At 34.8% G+C, this 13206-nt stretch overlaps 2 protein-coding genes across 2 annotated transcripts; both read right to left on the bottom strand.

Moving 5' to 3' along the window:
* Positions 1 to 4: 4 nt before the first annotated feature.
* Positions 5 to 4539, bottom strand: LOC135946595 (uncharacterized). The gene is made up of 11 exons (XM_065494882.1): positions 4395 to 4539; positions 3404 to 3461; positions 2972 to 3347; positions 2299 to 2467; positions 2186 to 2230; positions 1608 to 1688; positions 1485 to 1548; positions 1235 to 1426; positions 816 to 967; positions 394 to 761; positions 5 to 326 (listed from the first exon to the last, which is right to left on the bottom strand). Exons 1-11 carry the CDS (start codon positions 4449 to 4451, stop codon positions 302 to 304), a joined length of 1587 nt encoding a protein of 528 aa, XP_065350954.1. The 5' UTR covers positions 4452 to 4539; the 3' UTR covers positions 5 to 301.
* A 2194-nt stretch (positions 4540 to 6733) lies between these two features.
* Positions 6734 to 12739, bottom strand: LOC135946994 (uncharacterized). Its single transcript, XM_065495537.1, has 12 exons — positions 12594 to 12739; positions 10820 to 10877; positions 10730 to 10762; positions 10248 to 10560; positions 9571 to 9739; positions 9463 to 9507; positions 8883 to 8963; positions 8760 to 8823; positions 8510 to 8701; positions 7529 to 7680; positions 7107 to 7474; positions 6734 to 7039 (listed from the first exon to the last, which is right to left on the bottom strand). Exons 1-12 carry the CDS (start codon positions 12648 to 12650, stop codon positions 7015 to 7017), a joined length of 1557 nt encoding a protein of 518 aa, XP_065351609.1. The 5' UTR covers positions 12651 to 12739; the 3' UTR covers positions 6734 to 7014.
* Positions 12740 to 13206: the final 467 nt, after the last annotated feature.

Genomic DNA, 13206 nt, shown 5'->3' with positions numbered 1-13206 from the left:
ATTATAAAACACGAATAAAAAATTATAGTGACTAAGTTTTATTGAGTGTTAAATTAAAATTCGTCATATAAATGTAAAAATACAAATGCCTTGTCTGGAGATTATGACACTTATATAAACTAACCATACACTAATATAAATACTATAAAAATGTTTAATAGTAAGTAAGAGTAAAATAAAGAAAATTGAAAATAAAAACTGTAATACTAGCTTCAAGAACGTAAATGCTTAACTGTCTGTGGAAAAATTTTCACACGCCTGTAAAAATTATCGTCACTTTACTCTCCAACTTCCAGAAATTTCATACGTTGGTAACACTGCAACATCTACAAAATAATAATTGCAACAAATCGTTAGAACAATTTAAAATTCGCTGTGCAATATTAAGCTTACTTGCAAAGATCTCTGCAGAGCAATTCAGAGTGTTTCGGGAAGTGATAGAGAGTCAGATTGTTGAAATAAAGCCTCTGGTTTGGGTGGGTGAGAGGGAACTTTTCGAGGCACACGTTGTACACTTTGTTGTATTTCAACTGGCACGGGTTTTCCATCAGATCCTTGTTCACGAAATGAATCAGCTTCTCGTTTTCCTCCCGTTCAACCAGGTTGCCGCGCTTGTGCAGGAGATGAACAGTTTCGTCGCTGTGGATCAAAATAATCTTGACGTTGGAATTCGCATATTCCTCTCGAGTTAGCCTTGCGATAAAATGCAATCCGTGGATGTTGAATTCCTTTTCGTAGTCCTCGTCAAATATATCAATGACCTAAATTTCGTTGAAAAATTACTTTGCTTACGAAAAGAAAATTAATCTTCCTACTTCACTTGTGGGAAATTGCGAGCAGAGGAGTTTTTTCAGTTCGTTGACAGCCTCCATGAACTGCTCAGACTTTTTTAAATAAATCAGCACCAACTTAAGATTCATTCTGCTTCCATTCCAATTGCTCATCGGTGAACGAGGAGTTTCTGATACTGATAAAAAATGTAGGCATAAAAATCGAAACCATTAGATGTTCTTATAATTAAAACATTCTTTGTTGGGAGGAAAGTCGTTTAAATCAATCAAATTTAAAATTTGAATATGTGTCACTTTTTTCATTTCTTTCAGTCTTTCACACAGAAAATTCCTTGCATTAAAAAAATAATAATAAATTTTACCCAAATGAAGCAACGAGAAAAATTTTGCTGGCAGATTCACACAAAAAAATGCCATTTAAAATGTTTTGGACGCTTTTTTACCTTGATAAGCATTTTTGTCGCATCTGAGATTTCTCCTTATAGATGACCTTTTCTTTACCATGATGCCTAATAATGAAATTGATGCCAAAACGCTCAAAGGAATGACCAGTTTAAGAGTGTACTCGTTTGGTTTGGTGGCTTTAAGCACTGTTTCCTCTTCAATGCAATTTTCGCTGCAATTCTTTACCTTGACTGGAGATTGACAAAATGTTAAGCTCGCTCTTCAAATAATAGAACCGCACGTACGTACATTCAAAGACAGCGCCGTAAATGATCATATAAGGAATGGTGCATTCCTCATCAAAAATTAAAACCTGGAAGATTGATATGTTTGGTTAAATCTTCTTCAGAATTCAAAATATTTATGGCTTGCCTTGAATCCAACTTGTTTTCCTAGAATTGAAGCTTTTCCAAATCTACAGCGAACATTGGAAATGTCGTGGGCAGAATTATCCTGATCGGCAAATAAATAGGGAATTTTTTAGCGAAGAATGACGATTTAAAATTTAATTTAACAGAGATATCTCAATTAAACACAAGATCTGCATTCTTTGTTATGCGAATAAAGATTTTAGACATTGTAGGATCCGAAAATTGATCCGAAATCCTGTTACTCCGCCATGAAGAATCTCTACCCAGCTAGCAGTATTCTTATTCGCTGCTCTTACTTATTGACGATAAGTAAAAAATAAAAACGAATCATTACAAGCTTGATGACGTTTCTTGGAACTGGGCGTGTGTACTTGAATGATACATTATTTTTAACTAAATAGAAAGCAGGGAATGATTTGCACACATTTACACCTGGAAAGATCAGCTTTTAACGTTTTTCAAATATTATCACAGCTGAATAGCTATAAATTATAATTAAAAGAAAAAAACATTTTTGGGTGAATTTAATTATACTGAAATTAGTAGAAATAATAAGATATAAGAAATAATATTTCCTACCAACTCGCATGGTCCATTCATTGAAATTTGAGAGTTTCCGTCTTCCTGAAATAAAAAAGAGCATGATAACCGAGCTGTATTATTTGATAAAGGAATTAAAAAATATTAATTGCCTCTTGCACTGCTATTATGTCCCAGCTAATGGACTCATTTTTATCAAAGGTAAATGCATTATTGTGATGTGCTTCGTCTATCATCTGTACATAGACCTTGAGTGGAGGCCTCAGTTTGGGTTCGATATCCACGTTAAAGTTTCCATATATTCTTTGATCCCGTTCTCGTCTGCAAAGTTTTAAAAAAAAGTATTTTATTTTATATCACTAATCATTTAATATTTAGTAATATTTTCTCAGGCTGTGAAGACTAATAATAAATGTAATAATTTTAAATTTTACTAATAGATTTTGGCACTGCCGTTTTCAATACAAAAATTAAATATCGTTAAATATCTAATTGTTGAGCAGGTATCTTTCATGTTACAAAAATCTACTAATTTAATTTCTTGACTTCGCATATGAAGTGTTAAAAACTTTGTTGCTAAAAATATATAAATGAAAGAAAAACATGTATAAGGCGCGCCGATCAAGTTATTTTGGTTCCAATGAAAAACTTTTCTCAGATACAGCTAAGAGCTTAAGAAAACGATTTTGATGTTAGAAAGGTGTTCATGCACCCTAATGAAATCCAAAAATTCAAATCAAATGATGCAAGCACCCAGCACAAACAGACTGAACAGGAAAGTTATGTTTTCATTCATTTTCTGCGAGGAAAACAAAAAGCGCTTACCTGAATTCTTTCCCGTTCGCAGAGATTGAATATTTTTTTCTCTCATCTTTGAAACAACTTGAACATATGCTTCTTTGTTTTACTGGGGATGGGAATTCCAGGCATACTTTAATTAAAGGTTTAATATCCCAAATCTGGTATGGAACCCTAAAAGTTTCTTTAATGCTGCTGCATTCAAGAGATTTTCGACACGGGCTTATATCGAATTTTATTGGGGGCGCAAATTGCTCTATTTTATTTTCATCGAGGCATTCTTCAGGACCAGCACTGTAAAATTTCAGTTGAGATTTGTTGTATACATCATATTCCAGGTCGGTTGGCCAATCGAATGAAATTAAGTTTTCTTCGACATCAAACGATGTTTTAAGTGTGTTTGCTGTAATGATTTAACAACAAATTTAATTATTTATTTTATTTTTTCTCTTTACTTACGGAACGCAGTCGTTTCATTCATACAAGGAATGCGTCTTGGATAGGAAGCGAACGCGCCCTGCAAAAACCAAATATATAAATAAATAATTTATCCTCAACTGTCACTTAAATGTACTAGTTAAAAAATGATCCAGGCAACTACATACTTATTGTCAGCAATAAATTGTATATCATGCAAAATCGTATGTGACATTTCAAAATTAATTTATGATTTAAACACATGCATTAAGTAAAGATTTATGTGATAGAGTTTTCTGGGGGGTGGTGGCGTGTTTGGAGATTTCTCATAATAGAGTAGCGATTGTTACATATTGAATTTGTGTTATGGCTTGATTGTATTCTACAACCAAGCAGTGCAGAGTTCCGCGGGCAGGCATTTCGGATAACGAGTTCAAGGCTATGTGCTTATGAATAGTACAATCATTCTGAATCTTCGTCTGCTCCTGATTTCACTCTAATTTTTCATTCTCTTCGATCACATGTGATATTTGAATTGAAATAATATTTACAATGCTTCCCTCACTCGACCCACGTTTAATGCATTTACTTGCCTTACAAGCGTACGCAGTGCATGTGATTTACAAATACTGTGAGCCACTCAGACTTGTTATGAATAGTCTTTTGAACTATAGATGCACGATAGTTGAAATATTTTTGGCATCACCATGTGTGCAGTAAAATCATATTTGCATACACAGTAAAAGGGGGAATAATAGAAGGGGTTTGTTCTCTCCGATTAAGCAAGCCTGATAAAAAGGTTCGCACAACATTTCAGTTTTAACCAACTGGATCGAGACGCAGTTTTTTCATAAATAAAATTAAGAATATTTGCATCAAAGCAAATAATGTGAGTCTGCATTAACCTTTTTTAAGTCAATACAAATTTAGTTATGGTGCAGGCTCATTTTTATAAAAAAAACTAAAAACAATTAAAAAAAATAAGAACTATAAGTAATGACTCCTTGTTTGGTAAATTACAGTATTGACTCACGTGTATCAATGTATGGATAACAGCCAATACAAAAATTCCGTAAGAACAGGCCCTCATGGTAGAGACGTTTGATTCGCACTCCTGTTCTTTTCTCCTTGCATTCTGGATTAGAGCTATAATATCTCAAAACGTGCGTCGCGGGCGACTGCAGACGGACGAGTGCTTACTCACTTCGGAGTAGTGTAGCAATCCTATCAAACGGAAGTGAATTATTATCGACACAAGTCGTCGAAATATGGCCTATAGCCTTAACCCTAGCGAAAAAATATCAACAGATTGTTTTATATTTTAGAGTCTTGAGTTGGCTTCATCGAAACTTAGCACGTCTCAATTGGAAAAATATTTTGAATTACATCAGTTCAATAATTGTAGTTCAATTTTTCTCCTTTCCAATTTTTTGAATTACATTTTTAATCACTCTTCCCTACATCATTGTTTATTTTTCATGTCAAATAGCAAAAGTCAAAATTTTCATTAAAACGAACAACGGCAAAAAAGTTTGCAATATGGTTCTGGCCAACGTGAATAAGCCGCTGTCCATTTCGGACACAACAGCCAGCTTGACCAAGGAACTCCGCCAAGCGCACAGCAACCGCCTCTGGGTTTTCTTCTTTCCTCACGAAGTTCTCAAGGAAGGTGACATCATCAACTACAAACTTGCCGTTGAGCACAAGGGCAAGCTGCACTTTTCAGGACCACATTCCTTCAGGGTCAATGGTAATATACGCATGTCGATTAAAATATCAGTCGTATAGGGTCTGATTAGATACGATTTAGGAAAATTGGCATTTTAAGGGGAAAACCACACTCTTGAAAGTAGGCATTTCCGGAACAATTAATCTTGCTTCGATAGTCCAATGGAACAAGCACGAAAATACATTTTTATCGTCAATATGTTTCTTAGAAGTTTCAAGTTAGTAGCTGTAAAGCTCAAGGAAGTTTATTTAACCAAAGATTACATAAGGGGAAACCAACGTAGAAATATAAAAAGTTGTAGTTGTAATAAGATTAGTATCAGAAATTTTATTACAATATTTTCATTTTTGAGCGTACAAAAATAATTTTAGCCATAAAAACTCCAATTTAGGATAACTCGCTACCAATCGAATTATGTCTTTATGCAACGTATTGTTGACTGATGCCTCTTTCATGTTACCGAGATATATCACAACTCAAAGTTATTATTGTGGAATTTCCTTTCGACAGTATATTTCCTGCATATAAATAATTTTCAATGAGGAAATAACGAGATCTCTTTCTCTCATATCAGATCTCTCATAATCAATCCTCCAAAGTTTCCAATCATATAAAGCTATATTTTTTACTGTTTGACTAACATTGGGCCATTCAGCCATAACTCCACTTCCAAACCAAGCAGTTCAAGAAGTGCCCGAAAATATAACATGGCCTGGAGTGGAGTTGAGTGCCGGGGGCAGCTCGCCAATGCCGCCACGGCCTGCCGCCCCTGTGGCTCCCGCCGCAACGCCTCGTCCTCCGGCTCCGAAACTGCCGGCTGCGGCCACCACTAAACGACCTTCTGCAGCAGCTCAGCAGTGCCGACCTTCCAGTACGATTGTGAACGGAAAACCTGTCTGCAAAGGGCAGCTCCTTTTCCAAGATCACTTCGACTCGTTGGACACACGCAAGTGGAAGCACTCCGTCTACATTGCGGATGCACCAGTGGGTTTGCTTCAGATATAATTATTTCAATTATTCTTGTTAAGGAATTTAAATTATTTGATTGTTTAAATTTGAACTAGGATCGCTAATTTTATTAGGTAGCTATGGCCATGTCCACGTTCCTCCTCAGCGTCTACTTTTGTACCACATGTAAAAAATAATTTTCAATTCCTTCTTAATGCTAATTAACTGTTTTTTTTATTTTTGTTGAATCAAATTTATTTGTATTTTAAGGGAGGGCGACGCACAAAGTGTGAAATGAATTGGTTGACTTTCGATTATTTTTGTTTGCCTCTACCTCGTGGCTTTCTCGGCCGGCGCTGGTCCCCTTCCTTGGCTCACACTTGATTAACATACAGCGATATTATGGTGTGGCGCCTTCTCGCCACTACTGTCCTATTAACTAGTTTGCATTAAACCTGTATCGCCAGGTGGCAGTGTCAAGGTGTGTGATAAGCAGTGCACCCTTACGTCCCTTACTGCACAATCAGACTCGCACCGGAGCAGTCACAGCAACATGTTCTCCCTCCGGCTAGGAAGAGATTTAGTGCGAACGAGAATATTCTAGAAACTTTGATCTCAAATTAAGACCCGCACTACATACGGGGTAAGAAGACTGCATCGTGCTTAAATGATAAAACTTGAATAAAATATAAGAGTGACTATCACATTAGTTTTATTCTGAGTTAAATTAAAATTCATCATATAAATGTAAAAATACAAATGCCTCGTCTGGAGATTATGGCACTTATATAAACTGACCATACACTAATATAAATACTATAAAAACGTTTAACTGTACCGTGGAAGTAAAATACAGAAAATTGAAAAAAAACTTTAATACTAGCTTCAAGAACGTAAATGCTTAACTGTCTGTGGAAAAATATTCACACACGTCTGTAAAAATCATCGTCACTTTACTCTCCAACTTCCAGAAATTTCATACGTTGGTAACACTGCAACATCTGCAAAATATTAATTGCAACAAATCGTTAGAGCAATTTAAAATTCGCTGTGCAATATTAAGCCTACTTGCAAAGATCTCTGCAGAGCAATTCAGAGTGTTTCGGGAAGTGATAGAGAGTCAGATTGTTGAAATAAAGCCTCTGGTTTGGGTGGGTGAGAGGGAACTTTTCGAGGCACACGTTGTACACTTTGTTGTATTTCAACTGGCATGGGTTTTCCATCAGATCCTTGTTCACGAAATGAATCAGCTTCTCGTTTTCCTCCCGTTCAACCAGGTTGCCGCGCTTGTGCAGGAGATGAACAGTTTCGTCGCTGTGGATCAAAATAATCTTGACGTTGGAATTCGCATATTCCTCTCGAGTTAGCCTTGCGATAAAATGCAATCCGTGGATGTTGAATTCCTTTTCGTAGTCCTCGTCAAATATATCAATGACCTAAATTTCGTTGAAAAATTACTTTGCTTACGAAAAGAAAATTAATCTTCCTACTTCACTTGTGGGAAATTGCGAGCAGAGGAGTTTTTTCAGTTCGTTGACAGCCTCCATGAACTGCTCAGACTTTTTTAAATAAATCAGCACCAACTTAAGATTCATTCTGCTTCCATTCCAATTGTTCATCGGAGAACGAGGATTTTCCAATCCTGATTAAAAATATAGACATAAAAATCGAAACCATTAGATGGTCTTATAATTGAAACATTCTTTGTTGGGAGGAAAGTCGTTTAAATCAATCAAGTTAAAAAAGTATATTATGTGTCACTTTTTCATTTCTTTCCCTCTTTCATACAAGATATTCCTTGCAGGCAAACAAAATAAATGAATTAAGCAAAGAGGCAAATTGGTCTAACACATTGATTTGATTGAAAATATTATAGGGAAATTGTGATAATCTCTACCAAAGGGAAAAATAAAGTATAATAAAAACATCGTATTTGTGGGTGTTAAAAGATGAAAGAGATTGATCATTTATTGTACGTGAAAGTAGCCAAACTCAACATGCTTTGTTTGATCTCCTTTTTTAGTCTGACTTAAAAATCATACTAAGCATCTAAAAGCTTTTTTAGGAACAAATTTTATAAGAATTTTCATAAAATAAATCTATATTTTTATATCACATGAATGATTGAACAACAGTTAGAGCCATGTCTAGTCACCGATTTTTAAGGAAAGTCTAGTTCTTTCCTTTATCTCGCTGAGAAAGTTAGTATGAGATTATTTTTAAACAAGATCAAAATTGCGAGCAAGTGGAAAAATAGTAAAAAAAAAACGTGGAACTAAATATTTTATAATGGTTCAATACTCTGCGCTGATCTTTAACAGGATGAGCGGCTCAAAATTGCCACTGAACATTAAGGGAACGCGTACGAGAAAATGTTTGGTATAAATTTTTCACTGTTTTCCGCTTTCCACCCATCTGGTTGAGGTTCACACATAAAATTACCATTAAAAAGGTTTTGGACGCTTTTTTACCTTGATAAGCATTTTTGTCGCATCTGAGATTTCTCCTTATAGATGACCTTTTCTTTGCCATGATGCCTAATAATGAAATTGATGCCAAAACGCTCAAAGGAATTACCAGTTTAAGAGTGTACTCGTTTGGTTTTGTTGCATTAGGCATTGTTTCCTCTTCAATGCAATTTTCGCTGCAATTCTTTACCTTGACTGGAGATTGACAAAATGTTAAGCTCGCTCTTCAAATAATAGAACTGCACGTACGTACATTCAAAGACAGCGCCGCCAATGATCTTATAAGAAATGGTGCATTCCTCATCAAAAATTAAAACCTGGAAGATTGATATGTTTGGTTAAATCTTCTTCAGAATTCAAAATATTTATGGCTTGCCTTGAATCCAACTTGTTTTCCTAGAATTGAAGCTTTTCCAAATCTACAGCGAACATTGGAAATGTCGTGGGCAGAATTATCCTGATCGGCAAATAAATAGGGAATTTTTTAGCGAAGAATGACGATTTAAAATTTAATTTAACAGAGATAACTCAATTAAACACAAGATCTGCATTCTTTGTTTCGGGAATAAAGATTTTAGACATTGTAGGATCCGAAAATCGATCAGAAATCCTGTTACTCCGCCATGAAGAATCTCTCTACCCAGCTAGCAGTATTCTTATTCGCTGCTCTTACTTATTGACGATAAGTAAAAAATAGAAACGAACTATTACTAGTTTAATTTGGTTTCTTGGAACTGAGCGTGAGTACACGAACGATGTATTATTTTTAACTATATAGAAAGAGGGAAATGATTTGCACACATTTACACCTAGAAAGATCAGCTTTTAACGTTTTTTATAATATTAACATAGCAGAACAATTGAATTATAATTAAAAAGAAAAAACATTTGGGGTGAATTTAATTATACTAAAATCAGTAGATATGATAAAATACATAAAATAATATATTTCTTACCAACTCGCATGATTCATTCATTGACTTTTGAGAGTGTCCGTCTTCCTGAAATAAAAAAAGTATGATAACCGCGCTATATTATTTGATAATTTCAAAAATATTAATTGCCTCTTGCACTGCTATTATGTCCCAGCTAATCGCCTTATTTTTATCAAAGGTAAATGCTTTGATGTGATTTGCTTCGTCTATCATTTGTACATAGACCTTTAATGGAGGCCTCAATTTGGGTTTGAAATCCACATCAAAATTTCCATATATTTTTTGATCCCGTTCTCGTCTGCAAAGTTAGGAAATTGTTTTTTTATTTTTTTACCACACATCATTTAATATTTAGTAATATTTTCTCCGGCTGTGAAGACTCATAAATTTAAAAATTTTAAATTCCACTGATAGCTTTTGGTACTGCCGTTTTCAATACAAAAGATAAGATGGTATAATATATAATTGCTGAGTAGGTATCTTTCATGCTACAAAAATCTACTAAATTAATTTATTGACTTCGCATATGAAGTGTTAAAAACGTTCTTGCTGAAAATATAGAAAAGAAAGAAAAACATGTATGGCATGCTGATCAAGTTATTTTGGTAGTCGTATTGATGCTTTTGGTTCCAATCAAATTCTTTTCACAGATCCAGCTAGAGCTTAAGAAAACGAATTTGATGTCAGAAAGGTGTTCATGCGTCTTAATGCAATCCAAAAAATGATACTAGCACCCAGAACAAACATACTGTACAGCAAAGTTATGTTTTCCTTCATTTTCTGCGAGGAACACAAAAAGTGCTTACCTGAATTCTTTCTCGTATGTGGAGATTGAAAATTTTTCGAGTTCAACTTTGAAAAAACTTGAGCATATGCTTCTTGTTTTTGCTTTGGAGTAGAATTTTAAGCAAACTTTACTTATACACCCAATCTTGTATGGAATCCTGTAAGTTTCATTATTGCAGCTACATTCAGTAGCGGTTCGACACGGGCTTATATCGAATTTTATTGTTTCTTCATTGGAGCATTTTTCAAGAGGAGTTGTGTAAAATTTTAGTTCAGATTTGGTGAATAGATCACATTTCAGCTTGGTTGGCCAATCGAATGAAATTGACTTTTTTTTTTTTTTTTTTTTTTTTGCTCTTATTATCCTTGTCCGTCCGAGGACCGGGAAGGGCGCGCACTGCACTAGCACGAATGCTGAAACCCGGGTCCCAATAACACCGCGAACGGATAACATGGGCGCACCAGGCCGCACAGGGACCCAGCCCACTGAAGGGCCACTTACCTTCGGCATCAAATGATGTTGTAAGTGTGTTTGCTGTAATGATTTAACAACAAATTTATTTATTTATTTTATTTTTGTCTCTTTACTTACGAAACGGAGTCGTTTCATTCATACAAGGAATGCGTCTTGGATAGGAAGCGAGCGCGCCCTGCAAAAACCAAATATAGAAATAAAAAATTCATCCTCAACTGTCACTTAAATTCACTTTATTAAAAAATGATCCAACAACTATTAATTGTCAGCATTAAATTTTGTACCTTGCAAAATCCTATGTGACATTTCAAAATTAAATTGTGATTTGAACACTTAACAATAAGTAAAGATTTATGTGATAGAGTTTTCTGGGGGGGGGGGGGGGGGTGGCGTGTTTGGAGATTTCTCATAATAGAGTAGCGATTGTTACATATATTGAATTTGCGTTTTAACTTGATGGTATTCTACAACCAAGCAGTGCAGAATTGCCCGGGCAGGCGTATTCGGATAACGAGTTCAAGGCTATTTAAGTGCTGATGAATAGTACAGTCATTCTGAATCTTCGTCTGCTGCAGATTTAACTCTAATTTTTCCTTCTCTTTGATCACATGATATTTGAATTGAAATAATATTTTCAATGCTTCCCCCGCACTCGACCCACGTTTAATCTTTTGAATTATAGATGCGCGATAAAAGAATGGTTTTTGGCATCACCATGTGAGCAGTAATATTTTTATGCGCAGAAAAAGGGGGGAATAATAGAAGGGGTTTGTTGTTCTCTCCAGTCAAGCAAGCCTGATAAAAAGGTTGGACGTCAGAAAGTCAAAGGGGTTTGAAAGTTGATCTAATTTAATTTTTATAATATGCAACTGTCAAAGAAGACTCACCATTTTTATTGTTTTGTTCTAACGTTATTGATATATATTCAAATACTATCTTTTATAGTCTTTAAAAAAGTGCAGTGAGAAGCATAAAAGTTTTTGTATTGACGAGACAAATTTATCAAATAACGAAAAGTTCAATATATGACAGTGATTTTCAAAGAGTTTATTTATACCAAGATTTTCATTGTTTTTCGTAAAAAAATTTACTGTTCATGGTTCATTATAAATATATCCTTTAAAAACTTCTTCCAATGCATTATACTATGGGGGCCACCTGTCCGCGTATGCAACCTGCACGGCAGGTTACTTTGCTCCCTTCGCGTCTCAGCAACAGCAAAATCTGTCAGTACGCCCTGCAGCAGCCGAGACGACACGAGTGTCTGAACTTAAATGCAAATAGTGATATCTCACTCCAGAAAAAAATCAACCAATTATTTTTATTTTTAAATTATATAATTATATAAATTCTACAATTTGGAGACTTTGAACATAGAAATTGTATTTTTCTTCCAAATGAACAATCATAATTTTTGCATGAATAACAAAATTACGAACAAAAAGTTTAAAGGGTAGGAAATAATGATTTCTGAAATTGTAAATTGATTAAGTTTTAAAATCATGCTGATAGTTTTGAGCGCAGCATAGTCACCTAATCAAAAGGTTGAAGCTTGGGCGTTATAATATGAGACATAACGAAGGACTGTTAATTGGCAGAGGAAAATATTAACCTGGTCAAACGCACTTTACTGCAGGTTCATGTCTATTTTATGTTAGTAAAATCACACAACATTTCAGTTTTAACCAACTGGATTGTGACGCAGTTTTTTCACAAATAAAATTAAGAATATTTGCATCAAAGCAAACGTGAGTCTACATCAACCTTTTTTAAGTCAATACAAATTTAGTTATAGTGCAGGCTCATTTTATAAAAAAAACTAAAAACAATTAAAAAAAATAAGAACTATAAGTAATGACTCCTTGTTTGGTAAATTACAGTATTGACTCACGTGTATCAATGTATGGATAACAGCCAATACAAAAATTCCGTAAGAACAGGCCCTCATGGTAGAGACGTTTGATTCGCACTCCTGTTCTTTTCTCCTTGCATTCTGGATTAGAGCTATAATATCTCAAAACGTGCGTCGCCGGCGACTGCAGACGGACGAGTGCTTACTCACTTAGTGTAGCAAAATGCTATCAAACGGAAGGGAATTATTATCGACACAAGTCGTCAAAATATGACCCATAGCCTTAACCCTACAGAAAAATATAAACAAATTGTTTTAAATTTTAGAGTCTTGTGTTGACTTCATTGAAACTTAGCACGTCCCAATGTGAAAAGGTTTTGAAATACATCAGTTCAATAATTGTCACTCAATTTTTCTCCTTTCCAATTTTTTGAATTGCATTTTTGGTCACTCGTTCCTACATAATTGTTTATTTTTCGTATTTAACAGTAGAAGTCAAAATTTCCATTGAAACGAACAATGGCAAAAACGTTTGCAATATGGTTTTTCAATTTTTTAGGTAAATTTTTGATCGGATCATTTTACAATCGAAGGCGTGATAACAAAATCTTTCCACAATCTAAATACTTGACGTTATATGTCTGCCGGAGAG

This window comes from Cloeon dipterum, chromosome X (assembly GCF_949628265.1).
Source record: "Cloeon dipterum chromosome X, ieCloDipt1.1, whole genome shotgun sequence".
NCBI classification, from domain to species: Eukaryota; Metazoa; Arthropoda; class Insecta; order Ephemeroptera; family Baetidae; genus Cloeon; species Cloeon dipterum.
Note: the sequence above shows the minus strand (reverse complement) of the source record. Positions and strands in the feature narration are given on the sequence as shown.

What these genes read in the sequence shown, in the direction of transcription:
- LOC135946595 (XM_065494882.1), bottom strand. Translation starts at nt 4,451, where the DNA reads ATGAGGGCCTGTTCTTACGGAATTTTTGTATTGGCTGTTATCCATACA. An exon ending in GAATGAAACGACTGCGTTCC is followed by an intron (nt 3,348 to 3,403) that starts GTAAGTAAAGAG and finishes AAATCATTACAG; the next exon opens with CAAACACACTTAAAACATCG. An exon ending in GCGAACGGGAAAGAATTCAG is followed by an intron (nt 2,468 to 2,971) that starts GTAAGCGCTTTT and finishes AAAACTTTGCAG; the next exon opens with ACGAGAACGGGATCAAAGAA.
- LOC135946994 (XM_065495537.1), bottom strand. Translation starts at nt 12,650, where the DNA reads ATGAGGGCCTGTTCTTACGGAATTTTTGTATTGGCTGTTATCCATACA. An exon ending in TTATCCATACATTGATACAC is followed by an intron (nt 10,878 to 12,593) that starts GTGAGTCAATAC and finishes TGGTTTTTGCAG; the next exon opens with GGCGCGCTCGCTTCCTATCC. An exon ending in TGGCGGCGCTGTCTTTGAAT is followed by an intron (nt 8,702 to 8,759) that starts GTACGTACGTGC and finishes GTCAATCTCCAG; the next exon opens with TCAAGGTAAAGAATTGCAGC.